Source organism: Plutella xylostella, chromosome 10, assembly GCF_932276165.1.
Source record: "Plutella xylostella chromosome 10, ilPluXylo3.1, whole genome shotgun sequence".
Lineage (NCBI taxonomy): Eukaryota > Metazoa > Arthropoda > Insecta > Lepidoptera > Plutellidae > Plutella > Plutella xylostella.
The window spans coordinates 5,175,027-5,191,764 of NC_063990.1; the positions used below are offsets into that span (position 1 = coordinate 5,175,027).

The 16,738-nt window shown below is 38.9% G+C and overlaps 2 protein-coding genes across 2 annotated transcripts in view; one reads left to right on the plus strand and one right to left on the minus strand.

Moving 5' to 3' along the window:
* LOC105396506 (protein sidekick) overlaps positions 1-9,811 on the minus strand; it is a 47,746-nt gene extending 37,935 nt beyond the window's left edge. The window contains exon 1 of the mRNA XM_048623315.1: positions 9,336-9,811. Within this exon, the coding sequence (XP_048479272.1) occupies positions 9,336-9,429 (94 nt within the window). The 5' untranslated portion in view covers positions 9,430-9,811. The remainder of the gene's footprint in view (positions 1-9,335) is intronic.
* A 982-nt stretch (positions 9,812-10,793) lies between these two features.
* On the plus strand, positions 10,794-13,355 carry LOC105396505 (40S ribosomal protein S15Aa). The gene is made up of 3 exons (XM_011568505.3): positions 10,794-10,902; positions 11,130-11,427; positions 13,237-13,355. Exons 2-3 carry the CDS (start codon positions 11,132-11,134, stop codon positions 13,328-13,330), a joined length of 390 nt encoding a protein of 129 aa, XP_011566807.1. The 5' UTR covers positions 10,794-10,902; positions 11,130-11,131; the 3' UTR covers positions 13,331-13,355.
* The last annotated feature ends 3,383 nt before the right edge of the window (positions 13,356-16,738 follow it).

Sequence of the window (16,738 nt, forward strand, 5' to 3'; positions counted from 1 at the left end):
AGAGTAACAAAAATCGATCCATCCATACTTACGAACTCTCATGTTTATAACTTAAGTAGGAAACCACATTCGTGTATGTAGTATGTACATACTACATTATACAATTTAGGTGTAACTTAGAAATACTCTTTCCTTAACTTGTCCCTTTGTTTAAAATATGTAGCACACGAAATTGCCGTAGTTAAAACGAAGTTTTCATACAAGCAACTTCTCGGTGCTAAACGTGGTAACAACTCAGGTAATTATATGGTGGCTTCTTGGTTTTATTTATGAAACTAAAAACATCACACCTGTTACCTGCAGGGATGGCTAGTGTATTAGGTGTATGTAATGCTGATGCTCACGAATTTTACAAACGAAGGAAAATAGGTATACTGTAACCTAACATTTTAAGGTCTTGTTTATAATTGGAAGTCGCGGGCGTGGATTAACACGTGATATGAAACTGTTCACATCAAACCGCGCGTGCGGTCTTGTATGTGACTGCGCCCGCTACCGCGCCCGCTTTTTCCATATTTTATGTTCTATACAATATAATACTGAACATACATACCTACTCTACTTAGAACTTACTATGTTTAGAACACCACTAAGAACAAGGACTAAGGCGCAGCATGTTTAGTTTTTAGTTTTAGTTTTTAGCAAATAACTTTTAAAATAATTATGCTTGCTTGAAAATCTTTGTGAATCATTTTACCTCCATAAAAAAAGGCTTCAATATAGGGCCCCAATTATTTTTCAAAGTTGAGATATTTTAGTAAATAAGTGCGTGTTTAATTTTTTATAATGTAAGTACAATATTATATTATCATGAACCTACCTCTGCCCAGCCATTAATCCTTTATAACCTTTTATATTATGTCGATTTTTTGGGTTTCGTAGTCTACTAGGAACCCTTATAGTTTCGTCATGTCTGTCTGGCTGTCCTGGCTCGTTCTCCGCCGTTTTTTAAATTATCGAAAAATAATAAGTTTTTACCTACCTCTCCCATACAGCGAATAGTTAGTGTGACTTACCCCATTGTGTGGGGTATCGGTATTGTTAAAAAGGTATCCTTAAATAAAACAAAAATTGCCTTGAAACCATGTGAAACCCCCCAGTCTCGAGATATATCAATACAAAGTTAAATTTAGAGAAAAAATTTAAAAATGTGCTGTATATAGGGAATGCAATCTCGTCTCGCCGAGATCTGGATCTCGCGAGATCACGGCCATATTTTACGAGATTGAATCTCGTCAAATTTTGTACGAGATCTCGCGAGATAACGAGATCGAGAAATGCAGCGTGACGACGTGTTTTTCATGCAAAATATGTGTTTTTTGACAAGCCATTTTCAGACAAATAACTTGCCTTTCCGTACCTTGATAAATTCATCTTCTACTTTAAACTTATTGTATTTGATTAATACGATCTCACAACATTTATTTCAAACTTGTGAAGTAAAACTTTTGTTTTTATTTATAAACAGTAATGTTGTACTCTTAATTATTGAAACTAAAGCAATACTTAATATAGATCATTATTTTGTTACCAATATTGTATGAATTTGAATTTATTAGCTACAGTAGGGACTTATAATAATTAGGTATATACATAATCAAATGTTATTAAAGTTACCGAAGAGACGACCGAATGGCGTAGTGGTTAGTGACCCTGACTACTGAGCCGAAGGTCCCGGGTTCAATTCCCGGCTGGGGCAGATATTTGTTCTCGGGTCTTGGATGTGCCCGTAAAATGGCAATAGGCCCCCCCCTATTACATTGGGACTAACATAACACTCTGGCGAAAAGTGGGTGCAGCAATGCACCTCTGCCTACCCCGCAAGGGAGTACATTAGTACAAGGCGTGAGTGTGCGTGTGTGTGTATTAGAGTTAGAGACAAAATAATAAGTACTCTGCTGTTGATTTTTAAAAAAAAACTTACATTATTTTAAGAAATAACAACCAAGTTTCTATTTAATTACAAATCATGTCAGTTAGTAGTTCCTAATACAAGCATTTGCATAATGTTTTTATTGACATTCTCCCAGCGAGATCTCGCTAGGTGGAAATCTCGTACGAGATTGCATTCCCTAGCTGTATAGCTTTTAGTAGGTAAGTACTTTCAACAAAATGAAAATTATAGTAGACTCTATCATACATAGTAATTTATACACTTATTTATATACATGTATACAACTCAACCAAGTTATGACGTGCAGTTGCCACAACTAAATGGTAATGTATGGAATTTATTTTTGAATCAAGCGGTCAGTCCATCTTATGGCTATGGAACCCTTTCATGTGCATGTCTGAAACGAATATTGGGTGGTGGTTGACTTTAACTTCCTGTGTTCCCACTCTACTACACAATGCTGTTCAGTGCAGTGGCACAGGGCCTGGGGTGGCCAATGTCATTCTTTGGCTGACTATTAACAACTCTCAGCTTTCTGTTGCCATATGAGGTACATTAATCTGCTATCAGAGTTGTCAGTTGTCACTATAGTGCCACAATCTTATCTGTTCCGGTGACGGCTTCGCTGTGTTCGAATCCAGTGATGCCATCGATTAAATTTTGCCTATTTGTGGTTTAAACGACAATGCATTTCTGCTATTGCCTATTTTATAATTAGGTACATTCATAAGTATAGATCATGTATAGATAAATCAAAATATTGGGTTGATAGTAAATGAAACAGGATATTATACCTATATCAAACGACATTTGTTGTACCTATGGAAAATTTGTACACGGCGAACATAAATAAAATAAGCTCTGTAACGAAAAGTTTAGTTCCCATAGTGAAAACTAGATGGCGCTGGTGTAACGTTTCTACATCGCGGTATGGTTTCGTTTACGAATTAACTTATATGGGCCGAAGAACATTTTGTTTATATCGAGCTTCACTTAGATACTCACTCTTCTATAGATATTTTGTGCACGGATTTGCTTCCTCTGTTGGAACGTTTTCGGGCCAGGTACCTATACAAGAGTGCAGTCTAACTTGCACAGACGAGCGCATCGCCTCGGCGGTCCCTTCTGGGCGGTTCTAATAGGTATCCGCGTCATAACTTTGTCAATACTCTTATCATTCAGTAATTGAATATAGTTCATAGTATCCGTAGCCACCGTCTTTCATTGCTCCCGAAGCCACCCCGTTACAAACTGGCGCACAACGTGAGGGCTGAAAAAGCAACATACGTAACGAAGTCTGGAAGGGTAGCAACCACCGGTGGAACGACGACAAAAATGGCCACAGTAAATCTATCCACGGAGCAGTTCGAGAAACTGTTAACAACTCTCGCATCGAAGAGAGACGGCTCTTTCAACACATGTAGAGCTAACTTCAACGGATGTAGAGACTCTGGAAGGGTAGAGGCGTTCATATCGGCGATCGAGGTGTTTAAGAAGACAGAAAACATCTCCGATGACGATGCGTTGATGGCAATACCTCTCGTACTCTCTGACGAAGCTGCGGTATGGTGGGAAGGAGTTAAAGAAGATGTCAAGAAGTGGGAAGACTTCATCACAAGGCTGAGGCATGCGTTTGCTCCAAAGAAGCCGGCTTACATGATATATCAGGACATAGTTGGTAATAAGCAAGAGCCTGGGACCTTAACGGAAACATTCGTGGCAAACAAACGATTCTTGTTTGCCCAACTGCCGCCTCCAGCTCACTCCGAATCTCAGCAGATTGATATGATATTCGGACAACTTAGTCTGGACATTCGGAAGAACCTACAAAGAAGCAGCGTTCAAACTTTTAAAGAGCTACTTGTCGCAGCACGCGGGATTGAGCAGTTGGCTGAGGAGACAGGCCAAACCACACGCGCACCTGCTCTACCTGCCGCAAATCGCCGAAACCAGAATAGATGCCTGTATTGTAGAGTACACGGGCATACAGCTGAGGAATGCAGAAAAAAAATGAAAGCCGAGTCACGACAAACCGCGGTCGCGATGCCTGTACCTACTGGAGCTGGTACGGCTACATCGGCTCTACCAAAAATTACCTGCTACGGATGTGGGGCACCAGGCGTAGTACGGAGCAAATGCACCACATGCTCGAGACCTCGACCGACCGCAAGTGAAGATATAAACTTCTGCTCCGTATCGGTGAAATTGGACGCCCGACCACGACCGATGGTAGTAGTAGAGATCGAAGAGGGAATCACGGGCACTGCATTTTTAGATACCTGCGCTAAGATGAGCGTAGCATCATATTCACTTTATGTAGAGCTACTGAAGCGCGGTCATGTGTTCCAAGAAGAATTCGTCAACGTTGTCCTGGCAGACGGCATTCCCAAAATGCAAAAAGTAGAGATGATAAAATTAAATGTTAAACTCAGTGGACGGACTATACCCACCACATTCATTGTCTTGCCTGGGTCTAAGGACAATAAGACCTTGCTGGGCATAGGCTTTCTCCAGGATGCTGGAATAGCACTAGACCTAGCCCAATACACGTACCATTTTGTAGATGAGCCCGGAAAAGTTTATGAGTTGTACCAGGAGAACTTTCTGGTGTTTGAAAACGATGTATCTGCTGTGGGAGCCGCATCACCCTATTCTATCATGACCTCGCTGACAAAAATGAAGATAGGATCAATGCCACCTACATCCGAGTATCGTTCCATGTCAGGAAAAGGTGTTCCTGAAACGGCGAAAATACCTTACCGATCCTATAAACCCATGGTACCACCACAAACGATGGAAGGTGCTCATACGACCCGGACTCCGCCATCTGAAGATGCAGCCACAGGAATAAAAAGAAGTAGAACCTTGTTTGATGGATACCAACCCCAGTTTGCTGACTACATGTTCCACGATGCTCAAAGCGTGCTTTACAGCTCTGAAAATTGCCTATCGCCTCGCTCAAACAGCCTATTTAACGAATCCGACTGGCATGTGCATATTGATTCTGTGGATTTCCAAAATCCTTCAATGTCACTAGATGCTGAACAGCAAGGAAAATTGGATGCACTACTAAAAGCAAATAAAGATATTTTTGTGTCAAATGGGCAACCCACACACGAAATAGAGCATTGTATAGACACAAAGAATCATAGCCCAATATCGGTTCCCCCATATCGTCTCTCCGAAATGAAACGAGAACTCGTAAAAAAGGAGATTGATCAAATGCTGCAAGACAAGGTTATAGAGCCATGTTCATCGCCATGGGCAGCACCTGTTGTGCTAGTACCAAAGAAAGATGGCAGTATGCGTGTCTGTGTGGACTATCGGAGACTTAACGCTATCACAATTCCAGATACGTATCCACTGCCGCGAATTGATGACTTGTTGCATGAAGCCAAACCAACACCGTTCATGTCCACACTCGATCTTAAAGCTGGCTACTGGCAAATCAAAGTTAGAGATGAGGATCGGGAGAAGACAGCGTTCATAACACCTTTCGGCATATACAAGTTCAACAGAATGCCCTTTGGACTTCGTAACGCGCCCGCCACATTCCAAAGATTGATTGACAGGTTCAAAATCAGCCTGGATGTTAAAATGCTGGCCTATTTAGATGACCTTATTGTGTTCTCGGCGACTTTTGAGGCACATCTGACTGATTTGCAAGACGTTTTCAATAGAATGAAGGACTTCAACTTGACGGCTAACGAGAGAAAGTGCCGATTTTGTTGCTCCTCCGTCAAGTATCTGGGACACTATATTACTCCACATGGCTTGGCGGTAGATCCTGAAAAAACCACGGCTATAACAGCACTTCCTCCGCCCTCTAACATTAAACACTTGATGTCCTTCCTTCAAACATGTTCATGGTATAGAAGGTTCATCTCAGACTTCTCTGCTTTGGCAGAACCCTTGACAAGATTAACAAGGAAAAACGTCCAGTGGACTTGGGAAAAAGAGCAAAACGATGCGTTCAATGAATTGAAGCGCCGACTAACCTCCGCTCCTGTTTTGAGGCAGGCCGACCTAACTAAACCCTACATCATAAAATCTGATGCTAGTTCCTATGCCATCGGAGCAGTTTTAGTACAGGGGGAGGGTGAAGACGAGCACCCCGTGGAGTATGCGAGCCGATTACTGACGTCTGCTGAAAGGAATTATACTACCACCGAGCGAGAAGCATTGGCAGTAATTTGGGCTATCTCCAAATTTCGCGGCTACATAGAAGGAGTACCGACTATAGTGGTAACCGATCACCAAGCCCTCAAATGGTTGATGAACTTAAAGTCCCCGACGGGCCGACTTGCTCGATGGGCATTACAACTACAGGCTTTCGATATAACCATAAAATACACACCTGGCAGAACTAACGTAGTGGCTGACACGCTGTCACGACCCTGTTGCACACCTGATACAACTGCAGAATGCGGTATTTGCACGGTGAGCGTAGATATGCCTACCCGTAGCCCTGCCGACATCCGACTAGAGCAACTAAAGGACCCCGATGTCGCTAAGATCATAACTGTCCTGGAATCCAACGACGACGATGAAAACGCACGGTACTGGAGTAATAAAGGATACCTCATGCACAATGGGTTACTGTACCGAAACTGTCCATATGTGGAAGCCGATGATGCGTTACTTGTCGTGCCATCTCACGAATGGGCCAATGTTCTGGCCACATATCACGATGATGCAAGAGCCGGACACTATGGGGTTGAGAAAACATTTCTCAGGATCTCACAAAGATATTTCTGGAAAGGAATGCGGAAGTATATAGATAGTTACATAAAAAACTGCTTAGCATGCCAAAGGTATAAACCTTCAAATACAAAACCTACTGGACTATTGCAAACAAACCCACTAAGCCGAAGATTTGAGATAGTTTCCTTTGATTTGTTTGGTCCCTTACCTGAAACCCATGATGGGAAAACCTGGATACTGATAATCGAAGACGTGGCATCCAGGTGGATAGAACTATTTGCATTACATCAAGCTACCGCTGAAAATTGCGCTAACGTGCTTATTAATGAAGTGTTCCTACGCTACGGAGTCCCGCGAAGGCTTCTAAGTGACAATGGCAGCCAATTTGTTAGTGCCGTAATGCAGCAAGTAACCTACTGCTTCGGAATAAAACATACCTTCACCCCAGTCTATCACCCCGAGGCAAACCCAGTAGAAAGAAAGAATAGAGAGTTAAAGACGCAGTTGTCAATACTAGTCGGAGAAAACCATAGAAGTTGGTCTGAACATCTCCCTACTATCCGATTCGCGATGAACACAGCCAACTGTTCTTCAACCGGATTCTCTCCTGCATACCTAACGTTTGGACGAGAATTACGGACCCCTGAAGACAACGTACATGACTTCAAGCAGATAGTAGCCACTGAGAACTTCATACCTGAGATTACGCCAAAGTTGCGAGATATGGCAAGAACCCTTCAAATAGCTCAGGAGGTTCATGAAAATAAAGAAGAAGCTAGAAAGAAGTATGCGGACAAAACCAGAGATGAGAGTGTAGCCTACAACCCAGGAGATATGGTGCTAGCTACTATTCACCCAATCAGCAGAGCGGCTCGTGGAATTTCGGCAAAATTTTCTCCACGCCGAGATGGCCCATACATAATTTTCAAAAGACACGGCCCTGCTTCATACGAAATTGCAGACCCAGCCTTCCCAGATAAAGTCATTGGCGTATATCACGCCTCAGCACTGAAACCATTCAGAGGAGAACCTGAAAGAGAATCGCTGCCTGCTCCTATCCAACCCATAAGAAGTCGCGGAAGACCAAGGAAACAAACAGAACCATCTGCAAATGTAACCCAGAAGCGAGGACGGGGAAGACCTAGAAAGAACACGTCCAACTAAACTGTCCGCGCATCGGGACGATTTTCCGGACAGAGGGGGAGCCTGTAACGAAAAGTTTAGTTCCCATAGTGAAAACTAGATGGCGCTGGTGTAACGTTTCTACATCGCGGTATGGTTTCGTTTACGAATTAACTTATATGGGCCGAAGAACATTTTGTTTATATCGAGCTTCACTTAGATACTCACTCCTCTATAGATATTTTGCGCACGGATTTGCTTCCTCTGTTGGAACGTTTTCGGGCCAGTTCATAGTATCCGTATCCACCGTCTTTCATTGCTCCCGAAGCCACCCCGTTACAGCTCTAATTATGTTCTGATATAGGAGATTAAATCTAGATTACAATGGTATAGGTTATATCAGATCTGTGGGTCGTGGAAATACCGAGATAGACAGACTTAAAAAAACTATTAGGTAATTATTATTTATTTATTTATGAACACTTTATTTTACATTTTCTAAAGTAACCAGAAATAAGAGCATAAAATTAAAAGAAATTCAGACAATGTACAAAGGCTAATTGCCAAAAAGCAATTTCTTCCAGCCAACCCTTGATAGGTTGGTAGAAGATGTCATTAATCATCATTATTTCGTCTAAAATCGCTGCAGGAGCGCGAAATTCTTCTTGGTATACTGCCTATGATTTAAAGTGACATGTCACCTGTAATCAAAGAAAAATAAAGATTATATACTTTTCATTATGACCCATCCCGTCCCCACTGCTGGGGCACGGGATGGGGTGAAAATATTAATAAAATTACATGTGAGTATATGGGTAAAATTATTCGTCATATTTGGCAGCACTAACCTGTAGCCGCTGCAACTCGTTCTTCCAATTTTTCAAACGGAATTTAAGGCGTCTGAATATGTTATTCTTCCTGCATAAAAGCCAATATATCTAGTATTACTTTTCTTGCATCACTTTTCAGCGTTTTTGGGATTATTTTCAGGCAGAAAATCACTAAACAAATTAAATAACGTAGCGTCAGCCTCTTCGCAAAATTGACAACTCAAATAACGCACAGAGTATGAAATGACGTTTGATAATGACGTCTCGTTAGTTGCACATTTTGACCACCGGAACAGATAAGATTGTGGCACTATAATAAAATTCCACCCTGTTTTTTACTTTAACCTCAGCCAAATTAGACATAAACACAATAAAAAATCCAAATTGTCATATCCACGCAGTTGACACTGGGTCCTGAGCATGAGATAGAGAAAACAACAAACCAAGTAAGAGTGGACTAGGCAAGATGGGTTCTGTACTGTACCATTATCTATAGACGAAATAATAATTCACTCTTAATTTCTACAAGGGCAAACATTACCTACCTAGAAGTTAGTGAACATCATGATCAATCACAGCTCACCAGAAAAATCGAAATAACACTTCACATTTATTTCAGTTAAGGCGATTGGGCTGAATCACCTGCACGAATTTTTTATGCACAATTCATTAGTCCAACCAAAAAAACGGTTGATTTTGTAAAAGTTAAAAAGTCATAAACAAAGGTTAAAAGTGTGTGAAACTTGTTATCATCACATAAGATTCAATTAAAACTATACACATACCTGTACTGTCTGCGGCTGCGGCGCCTCGGAGCGCACACAGCAAAAGTATTCCGCAAACGGTCCTCATTGTGTTCCACCTTTCCATCTCTTCCATGACACTGATTATTTACTTAGAACTTCTGTTACCCTCTGTAACAACCGCATTTTCTTTCACAATATATTATTTATGCCTTCTATGTATAGGTCCTCATACATACTATGGTTCAAAAACATCACTAACTGGTTGCTATGATCCAAGTGGCCACAACATTCACTTCTTCATGCACTACACCTGTATGACTTCATTGTATTCACATAGTAGTTATTTTCACTTAAAACATGAATTTTAACAGATTTGCTAACGGTATTTTATTTCGGATACACTTTAGAAGTCTTTTTATAACTTTTAACGTACTTTAAAACTTTGTTGAACTTAGTTCTCAATCACAAACAAAATGGTAAAGCAGCGGGCGACGCAACCCGACGATGCGCAACGAACGAATGAATGGAACGAACAAATGAATGAAAATAATGAATAAAAAAAACTGCCTTTGGTGTGGCCACAGTGCCTACCAGCTTTATCTCAGTATTATAAATTGAACAACCATTGATAATAATCATAACCATAAATTAAAATAAGTAACTGTGATTCTGGCACCAAAATTGAATTAACCAGAACCAAACTAATAAATCTTTCTTTAAAAATAGAGTTTAATAGAGTCTATTAAGTGTTTTTCATGTGCCAAAATGTATCGTACCTTGCAAAAAATTATGTTTGTGCCTTTTAAGAATAGAATATTTAAATATTTAGTCAAGAAAACAAACTTAATGGATAAAAACCTAAGACACGAATGTTCACCTAGCCGAGTTCTCTTAAGTATTTTTGTCTGTTTTGTTATTTTGATGTCCAGTATAATAATAGATATATTTTATTCTAACAACTAACCAAGGATAGTATAAGTTAATATCGCATCTGCATCTATATAATAAATGAACATTTGACTAATATTTAGATATATGTAGTACAAAACCCCCTTCAAAAAGGGCAAAATACCATAAAACTGGCAGCATTAATAATGAGTGAACGAAAGAGAATTCATTCATTCCCTATCACAGACAAACATGGGAAATATAAATACATACTTATTTCCTCAGAATAATAACGGTTTATTTGACTTCTCCTTTCGTGTCCCCTAGATAATAAAATGATATTGCTTATTAATAATGAATAACTGTTGTACCTAGCATGAATAACCAACTTTAGATCGGGTAATACAGTGAACATGAACATCAAGCATACACACTTGAAATGTCGCAAGTGGATAAACTCAGTTAGTAAGGATACGGTTAATTTCCAAAATATCTCAAACCATAACGAATAAATTTAATTAAGAATAAATACCCATTTTAATTTTAAATACTTATTTTCAAGGCTGGACCTGCATCTACAGTAAAAAATATTGTTTCTTCTGAGGTATGAAAACTTTTAGCCCTTCTAGGTGAGTCTGTGACGATATGTGATTCCAAAAATTGTTCTTTTCTCTTTGAACCTGTCATTCATATTGTTGAGGCGGGTTTTAAATCCTAGGTAATCATTGTTTTTACACCAAAAAATATGAATTAAGTGGTATAGTTTCAATTCCGATGCACCCCGTTTCGTATAGAAGACATTATTTCAGTGAAAAGGCCATCAAATACTGTGATAACCTAACTTGTTTCATGGTGTTTTCGTTTGACAGTTGTTCGTGGGATATCAGTGACCGTAATATTCTAAGTTAATTCTCTTGTCTGAACAGTTCTTACTTTATGTTACAGCCATGGTGCGCATGAACGTACTGAGTGATGCTCTAAAATCAATTCACAATGCCGAGAAGCGCGGCAAAAGGCAAGTCCTTATCAGGCCGTGCTCTAAGGTTATAGTCAAGTTCTTGACTGTGATGATGAAGCACGGCTACATCGGAGAGTTCGAGATTGTTGACGACCACAGAGCTGGCAAAATTGTGGTGAACCTCACAGGAAGATTGAACAAATGTGGAGTTATTTCTCCCCGTTTTGATGTTCCCATCAACGACATTGAAAGGTGGACTAACCTGCTACCGTCAAGACAGTTCGGGTGAGTTGAGGATCTACTTTTTATTCATATTCGCACAACTACCGCGGATCGCCAATAGTTCTTGTTGGTCGGCATTTGATATGTTGTGCTAAATTAATATGATATAGTTCATGCAGATGACATCTTTTGATGCTCATTGTTTGCGTTATATTAGACAATATTCCAATAGCTTCAATTATTTTTTTCATAAAGTTATTCTAAGCCATATTCCAAACATTGTATGATGTGCTCTACATAATAGTATTCCTCAAATTTACATACCCTGATTTTAGCTTGGATATGTCGCAGGCATCTGGATTAATCTCCTGTTTGATTGAACCGCTAGCCCGTTCATTGGATGACGCTATTCAGTTGTATGACTAAAGAACAACTCGTCAAGTGGTTGACTGTAACGTCCAATGTCTTGACTGAACGTTATTCAGCGAAGTCGTTAAATGGGATATAGTATAGCAACTTTGTAATGTCTGGTTAGGATGAACATGACCAGACAAGAGTCAACAAAAAGACTATGTTAAAAAGCTCTCATCTCACAAATTAACTAAACAAAAACAATAAACGTACCTTGATATTGTTGTTCATAATTATCCAGTTTCAGCACATTTTTTTCTTTGAAACTATCCGCCGGCAGTGTAAGGATAGGTAAATCCATGTTGTCACACTATTTTAACATAATTAACGCACTTTACAGCTAATTTATTTGCACAAAATAACAATACAAGTGCTTTTTGTGTCAGCTGTTCGCTGTTAGACGCCATATTTGTTTTATTCACCACCTGACTGATTTTAAGTCCGCTAACTAGTTGGACGTTTTGTGACGCTTGTACAATCAACGTTCGGCCTAGTCATACAACTGAGTAGCGTCATCCAATGAACGGGCTAGCGGTTCAATCAAACAGGAGATTCAACCAGATGCCTGCGACAGATATAATTATAACATATTTTCCAACACATGTCTACTACTAACGAGAAGCTTTTCCAAAATAAAGAGTCAGTAGTCTCATCCTAGTGATTCTCATCTGTAATCACCGAAGGGGTATTCAGATGTTGCTCAACAAGCGAGACAACCACTTTTTACTGTAAATTTATACTCCTGAGGTCACAAGTGCTATTCCCATTTTGTAATGAGTAATGCAGTAAGGGTAGACATCAAAAATCTAGATGTTCATATTTTCTCACAATGTTTACACAACTCTTCTCTTATACAAGTTTACTTTAATTAATTGTAAAGAATTCATTGGTTTTTGTCACATAAAATACATAAAGTGGCCGTGGCTGGCCACTGGTGGCTGTGGTTGGTGGCCCAATTTGCGCCGAGCCTTATCTAAGTACATCATATTCACAATCATTTATTTAAATCACTAAGTTTTGTGCATTATTTCCCAAGGGAAGTTGTTTATTGAATAATGTTATTATTTACCTTATTTGAATTTATGTATCAAAAGATATCTTGATCATATATGTTTAATATGTTGAAATATTATACTTTACTGTACATCTATTAAGTCATGAAAATATTGAGTGTATTTTGCAAAGGATCAGTTATTTACATAGCATACCATTTCATAATCAAGGTTAGGTGATCCATATCCATTTTCATGATTTATAGATGAACTGTATGTCTACACACCAAATATGAATTACCAACCAATTTAGAAATTGAATACAATTAAATAGGCAATTTTTTTAACATAATTAGCTACAAATGACCAAAACTATTGTTTTAGTCCCCTTTGATAATATAAAACAAAGGGTTTTCAGTAAAGTGAAATCAATTTAAATGTTCTTAAAATATTTCTTTCTTATTTCCAGGTACCTTGTTCTTACCACCAGTGGTGGTATCATGGACCACGAAGAAGCCAGGCGAAAACATCTCGGAGGCAAGATCTTAGGCTTCTTCTTCTAAGTAAAATAAACATTCTAAAAATGTACCCATTGTGTATCAATCATCTATTCACCGTATTATTTCTATACTACGATATTAGTTCTAACTTTTAGTGCCAATTTCGCCATAGCGGGATAGATCATAACCAGGGATTATTGCTTGACTTTTGACACATCTGTCAAAAATGTAATATGGAGATGACATAATTGGACGTAGTTACGCAGAAAGGACTCAACCCACACAAACCTAGTTCTGAGATATAGACGTTTTAAGTTCTAATCGGTATTCTTCAGCAATGAAAAGCATCTTATATGTGGAAATTATCTTAAATTATGCATATTTATTGTTATTTTACTATTGCAAATCATGGTGTAGCTATAACGAATATTTATTGAGTTATTAATGAAAATATGCACTTGGATCCTTTCTCCTAAATTGCTTTTTCTATGCAAGCAGGGAAATTCAACGTTTCGCAGAAAGGATCCAACCAAATATTTATTTTTATAAAATATTTTTTTTTAATAACAATATGGTTTTTAAAGTAAAATATTTATATTGTAGACACAAGACATTACTTTTTTACACAAAATAAAAATTATATATCAAAAGTAAACCTATTATTAAATAATTTATATTGAAATGTAATCGGAAACAACATTTCACATCTATATAAAAATCTAACCGGAACTGTATTCCCAAGCGCAAAACTCTGGATCAACTTAACCGATTTTGATATTTTTTTTACAAAATAGAAGCCTACGTTTTTAGTGAGTATCTACGACCCGTTTGTATCCCATAATTTTCAGGATAAGGCATTTTGACGGAAAGCAAACCTCATAGAAAAAAGTTGGGCATGAATAAAATTCTAACCGGAAATGTGTTCCCAAGAGCAAAACTCTGGATCAACTTAACCGATTTTGATATATTTTTTTACGAAATGGAAGCCCACCTTTTTAGTAAGTGTCTACGACCCGTATTTATCCCATAATTTTCAGGATAAAGCAATATGAACATAAGCAAACCTCAAAGGATAAAGTTGGACATAAATAAAATTCTCTTTTACTCTAACTTCACTTCATCATCCTCGGTATATTGCAACTATCCTCCTTTTTATGCCTCCGTAGGATATCCGTCGTTCCCTGTGCTTACCATACGATCGCTGAAAAGTGGGATTTCAGCGATCGTATGGTCCGTATCACTTCGACTTAACTTTGCGGTTGGATATTAAAATTTATGTCAAGATGCAGAATAATTATAAATCTCATAATCATTAACCATCATCACATCTCCACTGCCGGGGCATGGGTCTCCTTCCAATGAAGGAAGGGATTAGGCCTAGTCCACTACTCTGTCCCAGTGTGGGTTAGTGGACCCCAACACAAGCAAGCTTGTGCTGACAGAGTTGACGGGTAATTGGGCAACCCGACTGTCAGATGTTTTCAAGCTGCCCGAAGGTCTCTGAGTAGGCTTAACGACTGCTATCGATTTTATTAAAATCATAATGCTTACGATTATGCTTCTTGACATACATCAAGATCTGAATATACAAGATGCTCCTGGTTTATTGAATCTGCATCCAACTCCTCAGATGCAGACGTACTCAGATGGTTTAGATCTTTAAAAACTTCGGCAATGTGGTCATACCATCTTACAAGTCGGTCTTCCATAGTAACAAGGAGATATCCTGGGGTTTGTTGCAAAGTTTATTTGATTCTTTCTATAGATCCTTCATGGCAGCCGCTGTTTGTTTTCTCCAAGATATAGAATCAGACTAACAGCGTTGATCCTTTTTTAAATTACGTTAGTTATTTTGTTCACAAAGAAAATATTCGTACGCAACTCGTGCTTCTTTAGAATGGTAGTATAGTTCGATGTTAAGTCTTCCTTGGAGAGTTGATCATATGCCATGTTCCTTTAGACATCCATTCTTTCTTTAAGTGTTCCTTGTGCCTTATTATTTCTTCGCAAGTTTTTTAAAACATGTCTTTAATGCCAGTGCAGTTATCTTTGATTGAGGCGCGTCGCCCACACTTAATAGGTTGATGGTATTTGTTGTGGATCTGGATACTAAGTTATCTTCTGACTTCTGGGTCCTGCAGCTTATTTACAGCGACATCTTTGGCAGATATTGTGGCCTGCTTCTGAGCTCCCGCTATCGTGAAGCAGATTTTTCCAACCACTAAGTGGTGATCACTCTTGACTTTAGCAACCCTTCTTAAGTATTTCTAACATCTAGAAGTGAATGTCTTCATTTTCGAATAATCAAAATGTGGTCGATTTGGTTCCCGGTCCGACAGTCGTGTGAGAACCAAGTCACCTTGTGACATTCCTTTGGAGTTACCACCACCGAAAATTAGCCATTAACAATCCTTAGGCATCGTCACTCGCTTATCAAATCGGGCGTAACTTGTATGAATCTGATAGATGTTTGAGAGTCGACCGACGCTGCTTATGGATTGTTAATTGCTAATGTGACTTGCCCACACTAATATACGGTGCCGATACATGGACGATGACCAACGAAACTGTGCACCGAATCAGAGTTCCACAAAGAGCTATAGAGCGAGCCATGTTAAGTATTTCGCTTAGACGTATTCCCAACGTGGTGATCCGTCAAAAAGGGGAAAATGTTCAACGTCGGTATGCGGGTCGCCGAACTGAAATGGGAGTGGCAGGACACTTGGCTCGTGGGGGGACGGAAGGTGGAAAAAGTGACAGAATAGTGGCCAAGAGACGGAACAAAAACAGTTTGAATCCTTTCTGCCAAATAAAATTTGAACTGTTTTATTAAAAACTTATATTGCTAAATACAAATTGACTTCTTCAATCAATAAGTATTTCGCTAAAACGACTCAAGACGGTTTGAGTCCTTTCTGCTAAATACAAATTGTCTTTTTTCAATGAATAAGTATTTCTCTAAAACGACTCAGACGGGTTGAGTCCTTTCTGCTAAATACAAATTGTCTTTTTTTAATGAATACGTATTTCTCTAAAACGACTCAGAGCGCTTGAGTCTTTTATGAAAAACTAAATTTTTCATGGTTTCATAGGAAATGCGTTTCTGTAAAAGGACTCAAACAGTTTGAGTCCTTTATGTGAAACTAAAAAATGTGTGTTTCATACAATGTGGGTTGGTCCCCCACATCAAAAAAGTATGTTGTAGTTGGTTTTTTACTGTGTTTGTTTTCTTGACAGGTAGACCCTACATTAAATAGCATGTTCTAGTATATAACTCAATTTTGACGAAGTTGTGGATTGAGGCCTTTCTGCGTAACTACGTCCAATTGATCAACCTTTCCCTGGTCACCATCTAACGGGGATCTAACTGACTATGGAGAAATTGGAGTTTAGTGCCAAGTTGTCCATAGTCGGTTAGAGCATAACTAGGTATTAGTGATTGACTTGACACATCTGTCAAGAACTTTATAT

Coding starts and splice junctions, on each gene's coding strand:
- LOC105396505 (XM_011568505.3), top strand. CDS start 11,132: ATGGTGCGCATGAACGTACTGAGTGATGCTCTAAAATCAATTCACAAT. Junction 11,428..13,236: donor CTACCGTCAAGACAGTTCGG/GTGAGTTGAGGA, acceptor TCTTATTTCCAG/GTACCTTGTTCTTACCACCA.